Source organism: Thalassophryne amazonica, chromosome 3 (assembly GCF_902500255.1).
Source record: "Thalassophryne amazonica chromosome 3, fThaAma1.1, whole genome shotgun sequence".
Lineage (NCBI taxonomy): Eukaryota > Metazoa > Chordata > Actinopteri > Batrachoidiformes > Batrachoididae > Thalassophryne > Thalassophryne amazonica.
The window spans coordinates 133,764,757-133,780,106 of NC_047105.1; the positions used below are offsets into that span (position 1 = coordinate 133,764,757).

A 15,350-nucleotide genomic window follows, 5' to 3' on the forward strand; every position below is an offset into this window, starting at 1 on the left:
CTTAGTTTAACCAATTAAAAAAAAAACTGCACAAGAGCCCCTGAAAAGAGGAAACAATCATTTGGAAGAACACAGGAAGAATAAAATAATAAGAAAAACACTGAATTGGGTTGTGGTCCAGTTAAAGTTCATCTTGTTTTCTGCAAAGGTTTTTTCATTTTCCTTTTGAATCGACACACAGAAACGTGCTTGTGAACAAAAGCTCCCATTTCTGCTCACTAATTTACTCGTAATGTGTTCAGAGTGGAAGCTCCGCGCACTCAGTTTGGTCACTGCATACCGTACTGCTGCTTTGGTTCCTACGTGAGTTTGAGGAGCGTTCTGCCGCTCCGTCCCTCCGCATCACGCCCGAGCCAACATTTGGCCTCACCTGCTGTTGCGTAGAACACACAACATCTACTTAGTTTTCTTTGGTAGTCACACAACAAGTTATTTAAACACAATAACAAATGAGAACAAACAAAGAAAAACAAACCTAACAATAAATTAAAACATCAAAGTGGTTGACTGCTGTCTTATCATTCTGTCAAAGCTGGACCTTTGTAGCAGTGGATTCTCCTCGGTTCAGTGCTGCCACCTACAGGCGGTCACAGAGTGACACGTTGACATAAACTATCTTAATTTTCAAATCAGTTACGCGCGTCGGCTCGTATTAGCGGGTCAGAGGAAATTGTATAGACGTGGTTCCGGCAAACGAGTCGGTGCACCGCTGCATGTTTTCAGACGCCACCACACCCCACTTATTCATTTCAACAAAATTACTCATTCAATATGGGGGGGTGGGGGTGTGGAATTTACTTCCAGATTGTAGGCATGGCCTGGTCGTGGCTCCACCCACTTATTTCACAGAGTGATGTCACGCACACAAAAATGTTTTCTTTTTTCTTGCCAAAATTTTGAAGGGAACGTGTTCTTAGTTCACAGTCAGGCGACATGAGCAAGTGATTTCTGAAAGGAATCATGATTCAAGAATAGCACAATGTAAATTCCATCACGATTCATTTCTTTTGGAAGAACTGTTGGTCTTCCCAGAGTTCCCAACCAGGTGACAGATGTAGAGTCCTGAAGCACTAGTGTACACTCACAGACCTGACCTCAGTTTTTTCTACACTTATTAATTCATTCATTTTCTGCCAATTACCCAGGTCCTGGTCACTGTGACAGCAGACTGAGCAGCTCAGTCCACACTTCCTTATCACTGGTTAAGTCCTCTCAGTCTTCCTAGGGGATTCTGAGGCGTTCCCAAGTCAGGTGGGAGTTATACTTCCTCCAGCATCTCCTCCCAGGTGGATGTGCATGGAAGACCTCTCCAGCCAGGTGACCAGGGGGCATCTTCAGCAGATGAACCACCTCAGCTAGCTCCTTTCGATGTGAAGAAGCAGCAGATACCCGATGGAGTAATCTCATTTCTGCTGCTTGTATCTGTGACCTTTTTCTTTCAGTCAGTACCTAAAACCCACAACCATAGGTGACGACAGGAGCGAAACCTGACTGGTAAATCCAGAGCTTCATCTTCTGGCTCAATTCTTTCTTCACCATGATTATTCAGTACAGCATCCCCAGGACCTCAGACAGCCCCAGTCTGCCTATCAGTCTCTCACTCCATCTTGCCCCCCATTTGTGAACAAGTCCTCGAGATACTTGAACTGCCCAACATGGACACTTGGGGCAGTAACTCTCCCCGACCCAGAGGGGAAAATCCAATCGGGAGGTGCTGATCCTCATTCCAGTCACTTCAGACCTGCTCCTGGCACATCACAGGTCACAGTCTGATGAAGCCAATAGAACAACATCATCCGCAAGCAAGCAGCGACGTAATTCTGAGGTCACCAAATTGGACCCTCTCAATCCCTGACTGTGCCTTGAAATGCCATCCGTGAACATCATGAACAGGACTGTTGGCAATACCAAGACAAGCGCCAAGTACACAGATACCAGGCTCAAGCTATCTGCAAGGAACAATCATGGCATTATAGCTAACGGCTAATAAAAGTGATGGCATGCATGTGGTGTCTGAATGTAGCTGCCAGGCAGACCAGCCGCAGTGTATCCTGGAGTCTGAGCGCATCCAGCATCATTTCTGACCTGTGAAACCAGTCTGTGATCTGGGGCCACCTGTAGAGTTTTTTAAATAAATTTTTTAAATTTTTGGGGGTGACACTGACCATGGAGGAAGAATCCACACTCCCTAAATAGTGACCATGTTTGGGTGATGACTGCCTAATGCTGGAATGTTAAATATTTCAATCCTGGTATTTTCCCTAGATGCATGAAAATGAAGATTCTATTTGGTGTGTAATTACCAGCACTCACCATCGCGTAAACTCATCATGCGTGTGATACAAGTCGAGCTACAGGGAGCGCGCCTTTATCTTCACCCAGGGCTGGGATGAAGTTACAGTGTGGAGAACGTGACGCGTTTGATTAACAGTGATGGCGTGTTGAGGAATCACAATTAGTTGGTCTAAATTATTATCTCTGCAGTGCTCACCTGACATTTTCATTCTTCTTTCAAAAACAGAGCTTCGCAAGTGATCAGAAATTGGCTTGCAGCTCAGCGCGCTGCGCCGCGAGGGGCTGTTTTAAAGTATAATTTCATAAAGATAAATCATAACCTGCATGATTTCTCTGTCATTCATTCGCATCTTAAATTAAACTTCATTGATGCGTGGAGAGAACCTTCATTATGAGTAGTGCATTGCCAATGAACTTCAGGAGTGGGAGGGGGCGGGGCCAGCGACTTTCTGAAGACTGTGGAATAAATGACAGAAAAATACTAGCTGGTGTTTGACATTCTGCTGTGGGAGCGTTTAAAGAAGAAGATCATCAAAGAAACCAGAAACATTCATCAATAAGTGCTGCTGACCACAGAAATGTCCACAGCACGGCCATGAGGTCTGATCAGTTTAAAGAAACAACAACAACAACAGTGAAAGGACAGAGACACACGATGACATTTCATCACCTCTCACCCTTTTAAGAATTCACCCTCCCAGAAAAGGAAAAAGCCCCTCCCACCCTCAGTGGATCAAACCAATGAGAAGTGTTGAAGGCAGTGACAATGAACACAGTCAGCACGCCGTCTCCTGCACAGCCGCCATGCACATTAAACGTCAGTCACTCTCGCACTTTCTCGCCACTCTGTGGTCAAACGTGTGTCCGAGAGAGAGGGGGCGGGCTGTGGGCGGGGCGTGTCTCAGCCCGTTCTGTCCTCTCAAAGTCCACCGCGCCCCGTACCAAACAAATCCATTCACAACGAGTACAAATAAAGTTTCTTCTCGCTTTGTAAGCATAACTTAAAAGTAGAAAGTATTAAAAACTGTTGTTTGAGTGTGATGTAATGGCACTAAAAGTTTCTTGGAGACATTTGCGAGCTGTCATCAGTGGCTGAGACCGCAGTTCAGTGTTTGCATCTGTGGAGCGAATCCATCTGACAGATTACCCATAATGCCTTGGCCTCTGAGACCAGGAGGGCACATGAACCTTACAGCATGTCATCATGGCCCGGCTCATCCTCGTAATCTCTGTGGTGATCAAAATCCGGACTGTGATTTGCAGTCGTGACCAGGGAGAGGGGCCCGTCGTGGTCCTCAGGATCCAGTGGTTCCTCCTTAACGCTGATGTGATGCCTGGAAGGAGGTGCACACAAACAAAAACATTCAACACAAAAACAATCCAACAGTCATTCTGCAACACTTCCCTCACTCTGACACCTCCAAAGAAGTGCAGCTCTGTCCTACAAAACAAAATGAAGTGTAAGTTCAGTGTCTTCCCGGCTTAATGCAGAACGCTGTGAAGACACGGCTCTCTGTGTTAGCAGTCAGTGTAGTTACGCGTTGTAACAGTCTTAACAGTGACGAAGCGGGCCACAGAGGGATTTTCTTTACCACTGCTTGCACGTACAGTTTGGGCACAACTGACAACTTACACATATATAAAAATGTTGTCAATCTTAAAAAAAAAAAAAAATCAGGATTATTTAGAATTTGTGGGATTCCCCAATAAGTTATTGAACATCATAGCCAGGTTTATCCACAGGTACTGTAAGTGCTGTGTAGGTCGAGGGCACAATCTCTGCCATTTGACTGTGGATGGTGGGGTTCATCAGGGATGTGTGCTGGATGCTACACTGTTCAAAGTACTGGGTGTTGGCTAGGGTTGTGAAGGTCAGCAGTTATATTGGTAGGAAAGGTTTACTGAAGTTGAGTTATCTTTGAGTGAGGAGTCAGAGGGTCTGGGTTTGTGATGATCCTGGATCAAGACAAACATCCAGGCTTTCAATGAGATTCTGGATGGACAACTTCCCCACTGAGTCATGAGATCCAGAGGCAGAGGTTTTTTGTGATGTGGATCCCTTTGAAGAAGAACAAAGCTTCAAGTCTTGAAGGCTCTGATTCCAGTTGTACTGTATGGTTGTGAGACAAGTACACTAATAGTGAGGAGTGGACATCTCTGGGACAAGGTCTCTGTGGAAGATCCTTATCTAAAGAATGGTTCCATTGTGGGATGGATTTAAGGGCACATGGAACCAGTGCACCCAGACCTGACTTTATTCATACAATTTATTTAACATTATTCTGAACATGATCCAAAAACGTTTTTAAAGTAATGACTGCATAAGCACTAATTTATTCCAGAAAATTACAACAATAAATCTTCACTGGTATATGAACTGATTGGCTTCAGACAAGACTGCCAATGGACAGAAAAACATTTCAGAGTCACTGAGCATTTGCATAAATTGACTGAAACCAATCATTAAGAAATGGAACATGCATGGCAGAATATTTATGTTTAATGTATATCATTTGAGATTTGTTTTTACTTTGAAATTGAATATTGTTAGTTTTGATTGCACTATGTACCAATTTGCCTAGAGGTGCCCAAACCTACGACAGCACTGCTGACCTCCATATGAAACAGGTGATTAATTTGCAAAACAAATTTGGACACACACACAGCGGGGTTGTTTATGGTTAAACAGGAGTCTGCTCCAGATCGAGAGACCTGTCCACGCTCCGGTCCAGACTGTCAGATATTTACATGAAAATAATTATACAGACTTTATTTAAATGAGAAATTATATGTAAATTCTGCAGTGTCCAGCAATGTGATGTTCGGTTAATTTCACTAATTTTCTATCGTCTGGAACTGAAGCAGATTTCTCGAAAACCAAAAATCAATGCATTAGCTGTTTTCTTTTTAATGTTCCAGTCGTGCCATCCTTAACTTTTTAAACCCTTTTTGATGCACTGCACACATACAGGCGCCAAGTGATGCAGACCTGAGCTGATTCTGTTTATATAGAAAGAAACTGGGAACAAAAACAAATGTCTGGAGTCAATGAGACTGTGAGCAGGGGCCTCACTGGTGCTGATGATAATTTCGGTTCTCTTTTGAGGTATTCCAATCCTGGCAAAGCTGCAGGCTTTTTATTTTCATGGCATGCGACAACAGGATATTCACTTAGAATTGATAAATGAGGAAGATTAACAACGTGAGACGAGGATGGGAGAGAATGGACTCTGCGGAGCGACGAGGCTGCTGCTGTCAGCCTCCTGGTGGCGGAGGATCAGCGGCGAGCTGTGTGTTCCCCTTCCTGCTCGTTAACATGCACAACCTGCGAGGCGGGTCTCCAGAGGACGACCCCGAGCCAGCTTCTATCATTAATCAACTTCAAGCAAACACAGCGACCAGACACCACCATACATGCTTTAAACTCCAGAATTAATGCATACTTTCAACCAAGTGTCAATAAAGGAAGAAAAGCGCTGGCAGGAAAGGCGCGCGAGGAGAGCAGCCGCAGCACAACGCTGTGATAAGAAACAGAGCCCTTATGAGAATAATAACACTGTCACTTGTAAACAAGGCAAAAACATGAGCTACCCCCCCACCCCTCCTACCCACAGCCTGGGTAAAAGAGCCACTAAAGAGATGAGATCTGCCAAATTTCTCATTACAGAAACAGAGCTGGAATAAAGCACGCGGGGTGAGGGCCAGACTGTGGCAGAAAGGGGGGGGGGGGCAAAAAAAAAAAAACATTATGAGCAGCTGCGGTGATACTCCTCACTCTCAGCGGCGGTGCCAGACAGCTGGAGAGGAGCTACAGTGATGTCAGGGTGAGGCGCCACACTCATTTACTACAAACCCAAATCAAAAAATGTTGGGACAGTATGATAAACGGAAGTGAACACACACACACACACACCCCACCCCCCGCACACACACAGACACACAAAAATCAGGAATCTTACATTTACTTTGACTTCTATTTCATTGAAGACAGCATGAATCCAAAAATATTTCTTTTTTTTTTTTGTGGTCAACTTTATTTCATGTGTTACATCCATTCCTGCATTTCAGGGCTGCAAAAAGTTGGGATGGGGCAATTTAGGGTGAGTAATGAGGTAAAAAAAAAAAAAAAAAAAAGAAAAACAATATTGTTATTTCAAATAGGTGATGTAGTTGATTTTAATAATTTGGTACAAAAAGCAGTATTCATGAATGACTGAGTGTTTGAGGTATAAAGATGTCACAAATGAGTGACAAAATAACTGAAATATTCAAAAATAATTCCTCAAAGAAAGATTTCATATTTCTCTCTCTTCAATAAATCTATAGGAATTTCAGCATGTAAAGGACAAGGGTGCTGAACTGAACACTCATGATCTCTGATCTCTCAGATGGTACTGTATGAAGAACCATCATCAATAGCTGATATAACAACATGGGCAAGGGATTATTTGAGAAACCTTTGTCAAGCACTACTATATAGAGCTACATTCACAAATGCCACTTAAAACAGATTTAGGTTATCCTTAATCAGAAGCAGCTTCAGTGTCCTTAAGGTATCTGGGTTGACCATCATACAGTGGAAAGACGTACTGTAGTCAAACAAATCAACATTTCAGACCTTTTTTTGGGAAAAAAATGGACCGTGTGCTCGAGACCAAGCCTAAGAGGACCATCAAGACTGTTATTAGCAGCAAGTCTAAAAGCCAAGATCTGTCCTGGTATTAGATTGTGTCAGTGTCCTTGGCAAAGGTAATTCACACTTCTGTGATGGAAGCATTAATGCTGAAAAGCCCATTGAGATTTCAGAGCTGCCTTAAAGATGACATCTTTTCCAGGGACAATGCAAAACCATAGACATTACAAATGCATGGCTGCGGAAGAAACAGGAACAGGTACTGGACTCGCTGGCCTGCAGTCCTGAACGACACCGAAGAGAAAATATGTGGAGAATTTTGACATTTAAAAATGCAATAATGATGACCCTGTACTGCTGCACACCTTACGCCGTGTTTGCAGGAAGAACAGGGCAAAATAACAAAATGCAGGAACGGGTGTATATGAACAAATGAAATCAAGTTGACCATATAAAATATCTCAGGCTCATATTGTCTGCAATGAAATAGAAGTCAAAGTCAGTGTAAGAATTACTGTGGTTCTTTTGTAAATATGTATTTCCAACTTGATTTCTGATTTGATGATGTACACTAAGCAAAGTCTGATGTACGGTTTGGCGCTATTGTGACAGAGACACATGTATGCTAATGAGCGGACATATTTTGGTGTAAAATATAAAAAGGAAAAAGTAAAGTCAGCTTTTCTATCATTTTCATATCAAAGTAAGTCCAGAAGTGGTGCAGCCTGAGGCCTGGCTGGCTGCGGGCAACACATCAAACTGTTATTATTATGGTGCTGAAGCGCATGCTGATTCTACACTTTGTCATAATTAGCTTCTCTGGATACCTGAGCATTTCTTCTCTGATGTTCTTCAAGCTGGATGTTGTCGCCCATTAACAGCGGTGCAGAGTTTTTAAGCTGCAGTGTCACGGATTAAAATTTAAACCTGACCTTTTTTTGTAGTAGCAGTTTATGGTTAAAGTGCCATTACACCCTAACGTATTAAATGCTTGAACAGAACCTGCCGGATTTAAAGAGTGGGTATGTGTAGTGAACAAGACAATCTAGTTCTTTAAAAGCAAAAGCTCATTTTGTCCTTGCATAAAGTGCAGGGACCTGCAGTCGGAGCCTAAAGCAGAGGGAGACGCGGGCTGCCTGCAGGCCAGCACGCCCATCCTGTCTCTGCCTTTCCTGCTCCACAGCCACGCTCACAGCTATGTTCACAATGATGAGGGATGGCACTTCCCTCCATTTGGCCAGGAGCTCATTACTGCACCTTTCTTGTTTTCAGGCATGCTTCCCCAAAAGTTCAAACATTTCAGGAGGCCATATCTGAAACGGCTGCCCCCACATCTGGAAGCGATGCAGCGTGTGCTGTAATATTTTAAGGCACTTCGTTACAAGAAGTGAATGGGGAGCTGCGGTTTCCAGGCCGACCGCAACTTTCCTACGCGAGAATCCTGGCTGATGTCCTCCAGACTAATTACACTTTTCTGCTGTTTTGCTTTCAGCAGCTCAGAGGACGTTTCTGAATGTGCCGCAGCTCGAGTTTCACTGCACCGAAGCCAACAGCCCTGTCACTGTGCGATCTGGCATTTTGTAAATATTTGAAATTAAAACTCAAGTTATGGTGGGAGTGTGCAGACAGCGGGACACGCTCCCTGTTAAAATAACAGTCTGTTCTTCTGAAAAGGTGAAGTTTCACAGCTCAGACCAGAACCCGGCTGCCGCAGGATCAATCCTCAAACTTCACCTCTGACTGCTTCTGTTGGAGCTTCGAGAGTCGCCAACAGCAAAATGTGGGTGGAGACTTCAGAAGTGTGCAGTGTAAATCTAGTGTTTTTGGAGTGTGGCTGTTTCGGTGGAGTGTGCCACTCACATAGCTGGCAGGGGTGAGCGTCCCGGGCTGCTGTCACTGCCATTGCTGTTTCCATGGTCCATCGCTCCATTCATCTCCTCACGGATGGCGTTGGCCAGGGAGTGGAGGGTGGGACTTCCAATGGAAGCAGTAGTGTATAGAGGTATGTTGTTTTCTGTCATTGAAGCCTGAAGAGAAAAGCATGAAAATGGAAGCGAGCTGTCAGCACTTTCTCAGACGCCCATCAAACATTTCACAGAGGTACATCCCTAAAAAAACAGAGCGCCTGTTCATATCACACAGAGAGAGGTCTATAACGGGGTGGAAGAGAGTGTACAGCTGCTACAGATAAAGCTGTCATCATTTTATTTTTGCCATGTGTACCTGGAAGGCAGCAGAAAGCGTCGGACCGTAGCCCAAACCGGTCTGAATGTTCTTCACTAAGGCTGGACTTCTGCAAAGAGAAGGATTTAATTACAATCACACACTTAGGGCTCTGCAGCCTGCAGGATCACATGTCATTAAGGAAAGAAAATCAATGCACACGGTGTGAGAACGTGATGCATTTACTGGAGCTGTAATGTGGATATGAAGGCTACAGTTGTCAGATGTTGTGAACACTGAACAGGTAGAACAGGCCGATGGAGGCAGAGCCTGTGAAAGCATGATGGATGAGGGGCTGAACACAAAAGCATGTTGGGAACACGGGGGGGGGGGGCATGCAGGTGGGCCTCTGGAGTTGATTCTTACTGTACAAGCAGCTCGTCAAAGTTCTCGTCAGTGGCGTATTTCCGAGAGCGGCCTCGCTGTATGTGGCGGCCGCGCTTAAACTCCTCCTCATCAACAGTCCAAAAGGACCCAAACTCATCCTCTACTCTGACAAAGCACTTATGCAGGGAAAGGTTGGTGCGAATGGCACCCTGGGAAAGCAAGGCAGCAGGGACAGCAGGATGCAGGTGCAAGTGATGGACAGAACAGAGGACACAGACACACACACACACAAACACACACACAAACACGGGGACAGGGTGAAGATCAACATAACAATAAGCGTCAGCCACTGTGGGTTACGGAGCATCACCAAAAAGACTTCTGGAAGCACGAGGCAAGCAGGACTTTGGACACTGTGGCACACAGACAATGAGATGGAGCAGCAGCAGCCTCGTCCCCTCAGCCAGCAGCGAGACAGACACTCCACCTACCCGCTGATCTTTTGAGGCCGTCTCTTTTGGAACTCTATTTCGTCGACTGTCCACACAGCCCCTTTTACATTTTCTACTCGCACAAAACACTTGTGAAGACTAAGATTATGCCGGACTGCATTCTGCAGTTGGTGTAAAGACAGAGAGACAAAAAAAAGGTTTCTATCAGCACAAATAAACGTGTGGATGTTAAAAGTTCATTTTGAAGGGAAAATGTTTTCATAGCCACCACGGGCAGATCAGGGCCACATCCCAAAGTTTGCTACATTAGTGAATAAATATTTCCTGGTTTCCATGGCATTATTCTCATTCCAATGAGTGCATTTCCTGGTCAGTCAAAAAAACTAACATTTTCACTAAGTTTCAGACCCTTAAAGCCAGATTTCAATCCAAATCAACTGAAAATCCACTCCAATACACCATCCTGCTGTTACTGTGGGCATTACCCAGAGAGGGCACCACCGTCAGTGGGCGTCACCCAGAGATGGCGTCACCGTCAGTGAGAGTCACCCAAAGAGGGTATCACTGTTAGAGGGCGTCACCGTCAGTGGGTGTCAACCCAGAGAGGGCATCACCATCATTGAGAGTCACCCAGAGAGTGCGTCACCCAGAGATGGTGTCACCCTCAGTGGGTGTCACCCAAAGAAGGCATTACCGTCAGTGGGTGTCACCCAGAGAGGGCGTCACCATTAGTGGGCGTCACCCAGAGATGGCGTCACCCAAAGAGGGTATCACCATCAGTGGGTGTCACCCAGAGATGGCATCACCGTCATTGAGAGTCACCCAAAGAGGGCATTACCATCAGTGAGTGTCACCCAGAGAGTGCGTCACCCTCAGTGGGCGTCACCCAGAGATGGTGTCACCCTCAGTGGGTGTCACCCAAAGAGGGCATTACCATCAGTGAGTGTCACCCAGAGAGGGCGTCACCATTAGTGGGCGTCACCGTCAGTGGGTGTCAACCCAGAGAGGGTGTCACCATCACTGAGAGTCAACCAGAGAGTGCGTCACCCTCAGTGGACGTCACCCAAAGAGGGACGTCACTGTCAGTGTGTGTCTGCCAGAGATTTTTTCGGGTACTGGGTGTGACCATCACTGAATTCCCTCTAAACCAACATGTTGCCACTGCTATAAAGATATGAAGAACAGCCGTGTTACCTTCCACGTAGCTGCGTTGCGTCTAAAATATGCAAACATTCGTGTGAACCAGTTGTAGATTTCGTTTAGTGTTAGCTGCTTTTCTGGAGACTCGAGGATCGCCTGGATGAGGAACAGTGACAGAAACAAACATTTAGAATTTTGTTCTTGTCACAATGTAATCAATAATTCAGGAGAGGCATCCAGCTTTGTGCTTACTGAAGAAAAACACGGACATGTAAAGTGTCCACCTTCCTCTTCCACACTTTTCATTTCAATCGACAGATTTGAATATATTTTCCTTTGTGGGTGTAAATGAAGAGCAAACCAAAACATTTCTCAGGCAGATTACAGGGCAGCAATTATGGCCGGCTCAGATTAATTCCTGAGATCCCAGATTACTGCGGCTGAGAGATAATTGACTGGTCATCTTAAAACAGGTTCATCCCTACTGTTGTGTGAAATGAATTTCATAATAATCGCAGCCACTGAAATGCTTAATCAAAACCATTTGTCGTATGTGGCTGTTTTCTCAATCCAAAAAGCAGTATTGCACTCATTTGAAGATGGTTAATCGTCTCTTCTGTCTAAATTGCATTTGAAATTTAACAAGAAATGAGATGAGGAAAAGGAGTAAAGTAGCCCGTGTCCTTCTAAACAGCAGCATGTGCCACGCAGCAGCAACTAGGGATGGGTACTGATAAGATTTTATCGATATAGATGCCATTATCTATTCCGCCTATCGATCCAATTCCCTTATCGATACCTCTTGTGAATTTTCTGTGTACTGAAAGTAGGCTTTACAGGTTTTCTGTGTCAACATTTTAAATTGGTCACTGGATCCTTGATCTCTGGACGTAAATAAATAAAAATAAAATCTGTAGTTTTTGTCAAAAGCATTTCCTTTCAGATATTTTGGCATGAATGTCTCGCCATACCTCTGAGCTGAGCTCAGCCGGCTGCTCGCACATCAGCTCAGGACGTCTCGTTTTGGAAGGAAAAAAACATTTTGATCAATTGCAGTTTGTTTGTATTACAACATTTGGAAAGAGGTGTCATTTGACTTAAACGGCGTTTTGCTTTGAAGTTATTAATTCTGACTAATTAATAAGAGAGCCAAGTCAATCTGTGTGAACAGAACGGAAGACGATTCTCGTTTCTTTCTCGTAACTAGACAAGAGTCCCAGTTAGTGACTTTAATCCACACAAAAGTGACTCACAGGGATGAAAGTGGTGAAAAAGAAAAAAAGCTGTAACCCAAAATCCCCCCCCCCACGAAATTATTTGAATTCTAGAAGCTCTGAAATGCAATTTGGGACTATTCCAGACAATAAACTGCAGTGAGTGCAGCATCCATTTTGGTGAGAAAAAAACAGCTTTCCTTATTCAAATTCATTCCAGTAGTATTCTGCTCTTACTAGGATGCAGCAGTTTTCTAGCTTGGCAGATACGAGGTCTATTAGATAAGAAACCGACACTTTTATTTTTTTTTTAACTATATGGATTTGAATGACGTGCGATTACACCAATCATGCTTGAACCCTCGTGCGCATGTGTGAGTTTTTTCACACGTCAGTGACGTCATTTCCCTGTGGGCAGGCCTTGAGTGAGATGTGGTTGAGCCCTCTCGGCTGAATTCCTTTGTTTCACACGCTGCTCGAGACGGCGCGCATTGCTTTATCAAAATTTTTTCTGGACCTGTGAGGAATATCCGAGTGGACACTATTCGAGAAATTAAGCTGGTTTTCGGTGAAAAGTTTAACGGCTGATGAGAGATTATGGGGTGTTTCTGTCGCTGTAAGGACTTCCCATGGAGCGGGACGTCGCGCAGCGCTTCCAGGCGCCATCGTCGGCCGGTTTCGACCTGAAAACATCCTAATTTAAGGCTTAATTCACCCAGGACATCGTGAGAGAACACAGAAGATTCAGAAGAGGCCGGCATGAGGACTTTATGCGGACATTCCACTGTTTAAGGACATTTTTTAATGAAAGACATGCGCGCAAATTCGTCAAGTCGTTTCCGTGACAACTCGGCGAATCTGTGTGCACCGCGACAGGAAAAACACCTTGTTGAAAACCATTTGTAAAATTCAGGCGGCTTTTGATGGCTTTCAACAAGTGAGTAACTGAGAAATTGTTTAACAGCTTGGGCATATTCCAACTTGCCCGTTAAGGTTTCCAACGGAGGTGTTTTTCCTGTCGCGACCCCCCGTGGTCGGGTCCGGCCCGACATGCGACTCTGCCTGCACGTTCTTTCATTACAAAATGTCCGTTAACAATGGAATGCCGACTTCTTCTGAAAGTTCTCTGTTCTCTGACGACTTCCTGGGTCAACAGAGCCTGAAATGTGGAAGTTTTCAACTTGAAACGGCGAGACGCTGCCGCCTCGAAGCGCAGATCGCCGTCTTTTCTAACAGACCTCGTAGTTCTGGAGGAAATCACTGAAGAAATTAACAAATTGAAAATATGGTTTGACCAAAACAAGTTGTCATTAAACGTAAATAAAACAGGGATGAAGTGGAGGTGTAAGCGTCACTCGGTGTTCACAGGAAACACGTATTTCTATATTTATTAATTTATTTTCATTGTTAGTTGGTTTTATCTTTTCTGTTGTGTTTTGTATCATCAGGTTCTTTTTGTCTCTATCTCTAAAATTGTATTGTAGCATTATTAGTTATTATGAGTTATTATTACTATTATTGTTGTTGCTATTATTAATATATGAATAAAAATAAATTTAAAAAAAATTACAATTTGACTCTTTTACAAAAACAAACGCTGAGCCATTAATTATTATACAGAAAACAAATGGACACAAACGTGCTGACAGCTGCAACAGCTTAATGCTAACTTTAACATTGAAAATGCCATAGACATGCTAATGCATTAGCATCGGTCCCATTTTTAAGTTATACATCTATCAACTGTTTCAGAAGAACATAACAGGTTGGTTTAACATAAAAAAGGCAACTATTACTCACAGACATATGCTCTTTAGGGTTTTAGTGGAGAAAAATTAAGATAAAGCGAAATAAAACAATGAATCAACGAAGTACAAGATCAAATCACTGCTTCAATTGGTTCAAGGTTCAAAACAAAGCTGCGCTGCAGATAAGTTGATTACAGACTCACTGCAGGGTCTGTAATCAATGTAGAAAAATGATCATTTTCCTGACAAACACCCCCAAAAACAACGGCCACTCTGAAGGACCAATAAGAGAATCATTAAGGAAAAAGGTTATTGATGTCGGTGGATCAAATAATTTCTTAACGATACCCGAAAGGAACCGGTTCTCAATACCCATCCCTAGCAGTAACGCTCGCAAACATTCTCCTTACCTGTCTTATTAGTGAGGCGTACGTGAATGGCGGCCGAACATCTGCGTTCATGTAAAACTCTTTGTTCTGACTGATATCTGCACAAAGAACAAACAATCAGCTGTCAAAGGTCAGTACTGAAGTAACAGTAAGTATTATTCTGGAACAATAATTCATATTTCATAAAAACGATTTCCGGCATATCGCATCAGTTACGTATGTCAATCAGATGGAGTGCAGTAAAAATGTACAGAATTTGTAAAGTAGTGGAGTAGAAGTATCCAGTAAAAAAGTACAATACAGATCAATGCACTGATTTACTTTCCAGCACTGTGCATGTGTGTGTACGTGTGTTGTGTAGTACCTGGAGAGATGGGCATGTTGTACTTTTCGGAGTAGCGGCGTCTCATGGGGCCCACGCTGTGGAGACTGTTGGCCGTGATGACAGAGTGGGTCTGGGACAGGGGTGTGAGGGGGGTGGTGGGGGTGGTGGGGGTCTGCGGCAGGCTCAGAGGGGGCGAGGCTGCAGGGGCCGACTTGGACAGAGTGACGCTGGACACCAAGTTGAGCTGATGAGAGGAAACCACACAAGTCACTGACTTTACATTTTATCGGGGAGTGAGTGGTGTCACGAGGAAGACAGAGGAGAAGAATCCAGGGGAAAAAAATTATCTCTGTTAAAGTCAGTCTTGTATAAAGTACCTCAAAGTGATAGTTGTGTGCAAGTACAAGTATCTTAGTATCTGATACCTGGCACATGTGAAGTACAGAGAGGCACATAGAGGATTCTTCTTTGCAGATATGTGATAGATTGATACGTGGCTCATTATTCATGGTTTATTATTCGGTGGGACTGAGGCTTAAGTAAAAGTAGTGAGTAAAATTAAAATCCAAAACGAGTGGAGAGTGAAACAGCAACACAAAAAGTA

The 15,350-nt window shown here is 44.0% G+C and overlaps 1 protein-coding gene across 9 annotated transcripts in view; it reads right to left on the reverse strand.

Annotated features, from left to right (window-relative positions):
- Positions 1-212: 212 nt before the first annotated feature.
- The window catches only part of foxp1b (forkhead box P1b), a 732,035-nt gene continuing 716,897 nt past the window's right edge, over positions 213-15,350 (reverse strand). For 6 of the 9 annotated variants that reach the window (XM_034167463.1, XM_034167462.1, XM_034167464.1 and 3 more), the window contains 7 exons: positions 14,786-14,990; positions 14,443-14,519; positions 11,125-11,226; positions 9,970-10,091; positions 9,152-9,221; positions 8,789-8,955; positions 3,485-3,629 (listed from right to left, as the gene is read on the reverse strand). In XM_034167463.1, coding sequence (XP_034023354.1) covers positions 3,485-3,629; positions 8,789-8,955; positions 9,152-9,221; positions 9,970-10,091; positions 11,125-11,226; positions 14,443-14,519; positions 14,786-14,990 — 888 coding nt within the window. Of the gene's footprint in view, positions 3,630-8,788; positions 8,956-9,151; positions 9,222-9,969; positions 10,092-11,124; positions 11,227-14,442; positions 14,520-14,785; positions 14,991-15,350 lie in introns of all 9 variants that reach the window. The other 3 variants (XM_034167467.1, XM_034167465.1, XM_034167469.1) reach the window with 1 other exon arrangement.